Source organism: Quercus lobata, chromosome 9 (assembly GCF_001633185.2).
Source record: "Quercus lobata isolate SW786 chromosome 9, ValleyOak3.0 Primary Assembly, whole genome shotgun sequence".
In the NCBI taxonomy this organism is placed as follows: Eukaryota; Viridiplantae; Streptophyta; class Magnoliopsida; order Fagales; family Fagaceae; genus Quercus; species Quercus lobata.
In genome coordinates, this window is record NC_044912.1 from 22,458,837 (window position 1) to 22,465,740 (window position 6,904).

The 6,904-nt window shown below is 34.9% G+C and overlaps 1 protein-coding gene across 1 annotated transcript; it reads right to left on the reverse strand.

Moving 5' to 3' along the window:
- Positions 1-1,990: 1,990 nt before the first annotated feature.
- LOC115961402 (MDIS1-interacting receptor like kinase 2-like) lies at positions 1,991-4,700 on the reverse strand. The gene is made up of 2 exons (XM_031080389.1): positions 2,084-4,700; positions 1,991-2,025 (listed from the first exon to the last, which is right to left on the reverse strand). Exons 1-2 carry the CDS (start codon positions 4,698-4,700, stop codon positions 1,991-1,993), a joined length of 2,652 nt encoding a protein of 883 aa, XP_030936249.1.
- Positions 4,701-6,904: the final 2,204 nt, after the last annotated feature.

The following is a 6,904-nucleotide window of genomic DNA, read 5'->3' on the forward strand; positions in this document are numbered from 1 at the left end:
ATAACATGTCCAAAATTTTATGTACACGTAATAGTGGCTCTAGGAAATTTTTCTAGAGTAGTTATCAACTGACTTAAATTATATAAAATCTTATAAATGGAGAACTTAAACATATTGGCATTACGGATTAAAAAAAAAACATATTGCCATTACAATAAGAGTGCGCACACATATACACACAAATATATGAAGTTTTACAATATCCTTTTATTGAAATGAAAATTCAGCTCAAATTTAATTTTGTTGTTGCAATATTTTTGTTGTATTATAACATTACTCTATTAAAAAGAATTTTTCTTAATAATTTAATTTTTATTATGTCCATTACTCTATTAACAATTTAACTAAACTCAAATTTTTTGTTGTTGCATTTTTATTGTGTTAACAACATTATTTTTGTTGTTACTAACTTATTGGTCTTTGTAACCGTGTTTTTATTTATTAGTCTTTGTAATTGTCCAATTGCCTTTTAACTATTTTATTTAATAGCTAGCCATAACATTTTGCTTTGCTATCATTTTTTTTGGGTAGTTCGGACTTTGGAGGACACAAGAGTCTACCCACTACAATGACTGTCAGGATTAGGAAGATTGATGTGCACAGCCTCAGCATCTTCTTTGTTTTATTTTCAAATTGTGTATGCTGGGGGTCATTTCAATTTTGATCTAATAAAGTTCGTTATCCACTGTACATTTGTTAGAAATCTAGCTAACCAGCAACTAAACCGTGGATTTAAAGAAAACATGAAGAAGGTGAATTGTTAGGCTCAATCGTGTTTTCTACTACAAGGAATAAGTAAGTGTAATATTTTATACATGTGCAGATCACGTGATCCTTTAAGTCCTTGACTCACATGCGCGCGTGTCAGTCCCTAATTGGTAGTTAGGAAGACTGTTAAATTCAGTTTTCTGTTTTTGCTTAATCTCTCTTGCTCTGTTTCTAAAAGTCTATATAATAACAGCACCTTGATTTATTTTATTTCGGCTAACCAATAAAATTACTCAGCAAGTTTCTTGCACAATGGCTGTTTTAAAAATATTTTTTGTTTCTCTAATGACATCTGGTAGACAAGATTGTTACCATCATTTATTGACAATTAGCCTAGAAGGGATACTGATTTTGCATCCAAGTATCTGATTTTGACAACAGGGTCATACAAAGTGCAAACCATAACTAAGAATTTTCTCATTACCTTTAATACGCCTCAGTTGGAATATAAATGGCTAAAACCCAAGATCACAATAATACGTCCCTGATATCTATTTTACATTTGGAATCTTTATAATGCATACCAAAATAACCAATCAAACACGTATCATCTCAGTGCCCTGAAATCTGTGTTACCAAAAGCAATTTTTTAGCACTTGCAATTAAAGTTCTAGTAGTACTCTAGGCATTACATAACCAAAAACAAACAATTTCCTTCAGCAGAATAAATTTAACAGAATATAGTGTCTTATATAATTCATATCCTTTCTTGTCCTAGTCAGACTGTGGATGCTCTAGGAAAGTGCAGTTCATCTTGATAACACTTGAGAGACCATGTGCATGGTTGGCCTAGATTCTGGATTAGCATTCAAGCATGCAATTGCCAACTTTACGATGAGTATCAATTGATTCTCAACCTCAAGAGTGGGAGGCAGAAGACGTATATCTAACAAATCATTCAGCAATAAATTCTCTCCCACAGATGAAGCAGATAGAGTGGAGATGGTTTCACCTGGATGCCTTCCTTGGATCACTTCAATAGCCAAAACTCCAAAGCTAAACACGTCGCACTTCTTAGTTATCTTCATCGTATAAGCAAACTCTGCAAACAAACAGAATATCATGTCAACGTGTTCATATGTTGTATCTTCTACATTGATTAAAAAATTAAGTCTATTACCTGGTGCAATATATCCATATGTGCCACCCAATGAAGTCCAATTGGATGAGTCTTGATTAAGAAGCTTAGCTGTGCCAAAGTCTGAAACATGAGCCTCATACTCTAAATCCAGCAAAACATTTTTGCTTGATATGTCCCTGTGAACAATTGGTGGTGAGCAATCATGGTGCAAGTAAGACAAAGCTTGCGCCACACCTTTGATGATATTCACTCTCTTGCTCCAATCCAATTCTTTAGCTCCTCCATCATCACTCAAAATTGCGGCCAAGCTACCCCTTTCAAGGTACTCGTAAATCAAAATTGAGAATTGTGAATGAGAACAAAAGCCATGCAATTTTACAATATTTCGATGCCGAATTTCTGTTAATGCCCTTATCTCATTTAAGAACTCTTTCTGCTGCGCAATCTCACCATCACACAAGGATCTAAGTTTCTTCACTGCAACTATGACTCCTGATTTTAGCTTGGCTTTATAGACAATTCCATTTCCTCCCTTCCCAATGCAAAACTTAGCATCAAATCCCTCGGTTGTGTCTATGATTTCCTGGAACATCATTCTTCCATCAAAGTAGGATATTGTAAACACTTCTTCCCTGCCCATTCCGTTTACTCGGTTTTTCTGTGGATCTCTCCTTTTTCTTTGTAAAACAATGAAAATTATGAGGAATAGCAATACAAGTGAAAGTGCGCCTAGAAGAGGGAAAATGATTTTGTGTTCCTTTTTTGAAATATGTTTTCCTACCACACAGGGTTGCAATCCTGTAACATTTCCACACAGTCCCTTATTATGTCTTAATGCTTCTATGGGTGCATTTTGAAATGCTTTGCTATTGGGAAGAGGACCCTCCAACTCATTGAAGGATATGTCAACATCTGATAGCCCACGCATTTTTTCAAACGCAATCGGAATGAAACCAGAGAGTTTATTGTGGGAGACATTCAATACCTCCAAACTTTGCAATTTGTGGATTTGTGAAGGTATCTCTCTTTCGAGCAAGTTATAACTTAAATCCAGCTGTGACAAATGTGGTAAATTACACAACTCAACTGGAATGCCTTGGCTTAATTTGTTGTTGCTCATATTCAAGTAATTTAGTTTCAAAAGGGTCCCCACATTTTTAGGGATTGGGTTGGTGAATTTGTTATTGGATAGATCCAAATACTCAAGATTTGTTAACAACCCAAGCTCCAGAGGTATATCCCCTGAAAGTTGATTTCCATTCAACATCAATTCCAACAAGGAAGTCAACTTTCCAAATTCTTTTGGAAGCTCCCCAACTAACTTATTAAAAGAAAGATCAAGTAATTGGAGTTGAATTGAATCTCCAATTACAAGAGGTATGCCACCAGTAATATTGTTCCCAGCAATACGTAGGGCGGTTAGTTGTGGGCACCTGCTCCAATTGTGTGAGATTTCACCGTAAAATTTATTGTAACTTAGGTCCATGAACTTCAGTTTACTATAGGCACCGAAATCTTCAGATATATTTCCAAAGAGTTGGTTTCTTTCAATGCGGACTCTAGTTAAGCTCGCGCAGTTTCTCAAGGTTTTCGGTATTTGACCTATGAGATGATTGTCGTATGCAGTAAAGTTTCTAAGAGATCCACTTTGACATAAGTTTTGTGGCAATAAGCCAGTGAAGTGGTTTGTATCGAGCTGCAGCACAACCAACTTCATCAAGTTTCCTATCTCTTGAGGAATGGGACCAGAAAGTTGGTTATCGCGGAGGAATAAAAGTTCCAAGTGACTCAAATTACCCAAGGAAACTGGAACGGTGCCATTTAAATGATTACTGCCTAGTTGAAGACTGGTCATAGACTTCAAGTTTCCTAATTCTTTAGGGATGGTGCCAGAAAGTTGATTGTTGAATAGATGTAAGAAGGTTAGGTTGCTGAGAGCACCTAACGATGAGGGAATCGGGCCAGAAAGATTATTTGTTTGAAGACGTAAAGAGTTGAGAGACTTCAAATTCCCTATTTCTGGAGGGATGGAGCCAGAGATTTGATTTTGATATATATACAACCATGTCAGTTGCTCTAGGTTTCCAATACTAGAAGGAATGGGACCTGTTAGACTGTTGTTTTTCATGTCAACATCAATTAAATTGGAGAGGTTTCCAATTTCTGAAGGAATGGAGCAAGAAAGTTGATTATTACGAAGGTACAAATAAGCCAAGTTGCTTAAATTACCTAATGAATTAGGAATGCAGCTATGGAGATCATTGGCATGCAAAGAAAGGTAAACGAGTGACTTTAAATGACCTATATCCGGGGGAATTGAACCATTTAACCGATTTTCACCAAGGCGCAAGACCTCAAGATTGGTTAGCAGTCTAATCTGTGGTGGGATTTCCCCTGATAACTTATAAAAGGACAGGTCAAGATATATGAGTTTGGAAAGGCCGCTAATTTCAATAGGAATTGTGCCAAAGAGTTCATTCCTGCTGAGATAAACATATGCAAGGTTGGGGAGAGACAGGAATGAAAATTCTTGGAGCGTACCTTTCAAATCTGAGTTAGTCAGGTCTAATGAAATAACACTTCCTGCTTGGTTGCATGTAATGCCGGACCAACTGCATGGGATTGAGCTTGTATTTTGATTGCTGGAAGAATTGGTTGCATTGTGCAGGAGAGTCCACGAAGTCAGGTGTGATTGGGTTTCATTTTGAAGACTGGCTTTCCAATTGAGAAGAGCATCTGCCTCTGTCTCTTCAGTCACAAAAAGAGAAGCAGCATTAAATGAGGAATGTAACATGGCCAACACGACCAGAGAAACGAGGTAAACTACTTTTTTCAAGCTAGACATTGGCATGGTTATGTTTTACAACTTGCAAGCTGATTCAGAACTCTATCTTACTATGTCTACGGTGCCCCAATAATTTCTTACACGCAATTTATAGGTCTAAACATCTTGATGCTGTTCTGTTAATCAATTTTCGTTGTTTTTTTTGTCAAATACTAAACATTTTTCCTAGTTAATGGAAAATAGATGGTTTGAAACAACAATGGTCATTGAATTTGACCGTTCTTCATGACAAATTATTCTTTCCACCTGGTGGAGTCCTCCCCACCCTCACAATTGTTTTGGGCCCTTCTTTCCACCTGGTGGAGTCCTCCCAACCCTCACAAGTGGTTTGGACCCTACTCATGGGTCCTACACAGGGGCCCACCCCTGTTAGAAGAAGCAGCCCGGCATAATAATTTTCCATTATTGGAAAGAATCGATTTTCTCAACTGGAAAATATGGGGAATTTGTTTGTTTGTTTTTGTTTTGTTTTTTTTTTTTTTATTTGTGGAAAATTACAACTCTATGTTCTTGGGTAATTGTTTTTGGAAAATTACAACTCCAGAGGGAGAGACTATGGAAAGATAAAAAAAGAGGATTTCTATAATTAAAATAATTATGGTTTTTAAAATTTTAAAAAATAATAATTCAATTTTTAATATAAAAATTTAGGAATAGAGGAAAATCTAACGTTTTTTTAAAGGTGATTTAACAGCAAATTGGATGTAAGGACGGTGATTGCAAATGTAAATGTAAACTTACATGACTAAGACAAAGTAAAATTTAAAAGACTAAAATAACAATTTATATAACTTAATGGGTGTAATTTGTATTTTTACCCAATTTTTATAATGGGTCAAAGAATTTTTTATTAGAAAAAATAATTAGATTTCAGGAGATTTAATGTGAGGCACATATGAAAATAATGTCATTTCAAAATTATTCATGCATGATGTGACTGAAACCATATGTAATTACATGATTGGATCAATTAAATAAAATATTTGATTCGTTAGAAATTTTATATCCTAAGAAGAAATTATTCAAATTGAAAATTTGGACCAAATTAGCACTCAGTCAAAATTCAAAAATAACATATATAAATAAAAAATTACTAAGTCATTAAAACTGCTTCTGTTTGGATGCAAGAAAACCCTAATTTTTCATGTGATTAAGAACAAAATTTCCTGCGGTTCTAAATTTTTTTATCTACGTGAATTTTTTGTACTCTTTATAATTTTTTTTTAAAGAATTTCAACTTATAAAGTCAACTCTTGATAATATGTTTTTATCATCAGACTAAAACATCAATCGGTTTTTGGTATAGACAGAGATTAAATCTCAGATCTCTTATTCAACCATCAGAAACTTTACCAGTTGAGCTAACTAGAACCCACTATAGACAGCTTATTTAAGTTAGGAAAGTGCTAAAACTTCTATAAACTCCGTATTAACTTTTATTCCTTTTTTTTTTTAATCTTTTTAAATTTTTTATCTCATGAATTAGGTAAAATATCATTGATAACCTCATTTGATTTGAACGTGTAGTTCTTCCACAAAATCAATTGGAATAATCGTGGAAACTACAGCGCCGGCGCCGTTCTTCTTAGAATACATAATAATATATATAGAGAGAGACATAGGATCGATGGAATTCTTAACTAATATCTTAGCTCAAAAATGGATGTTAAGGCGTCCATTATAAGGGTTATCATAATATCCTTGCTTCTGTTTTTGTTTCTCTCATCCGCAACCGTAGTTGATGGAATCAGTAAGTCGTTTTCTATATGTGTGTTAGTGTGTAAGTGTTTGAGCATGAGTCTGAAGATTCCTAGATGCAAGCATATCTCGTTAATTATTAACACATACGTAGAGGTTATATATGCATTTTCTTGTTATTTTGCAGAGAAAAACAGTAACTGGAGAGCAACTATCTTCCAGATGAAATCTACGGGGCGCCGTTCACCTTACGGTCCTTCCGAGCATGAAGGTTCATCAGGCGGTGGTGAAGGTGAAGGACATTAATATATTATAGCGTTTGTAGGGGAACTGTTGGTGGCAACTGGCAATAAATACATTTTTTTCGTTGGCAATAATAAGTACTTGTGTATATGTAATTCGATTTAAGACCAAGTTGCGGATCTCATGTACTTCTATGCGATTTCTCACAAGTCTACGACTTTTTGTAATAATAATGTTTATATTTTGGAAGTCCAATAAAAAGATTTCAT

Excerpts from the sequence above, each read along its gene's own strand:
- LOC115961402 (XM_031080389.1), bottom strand. The coding sequence starts at position 4,700 with ATGCCAATGTCTAGCTTGAAAAAAGTAGTTTACCTCGTTTCTCTGGTC. Across the intron at positions 2,026-2,083 it reads GAGAGTGAATATCATCAAAG|GGACATATCAAGCAAAAATG; the intron begins GTGTGGCGCAAG and ends AATTGTTCACAG.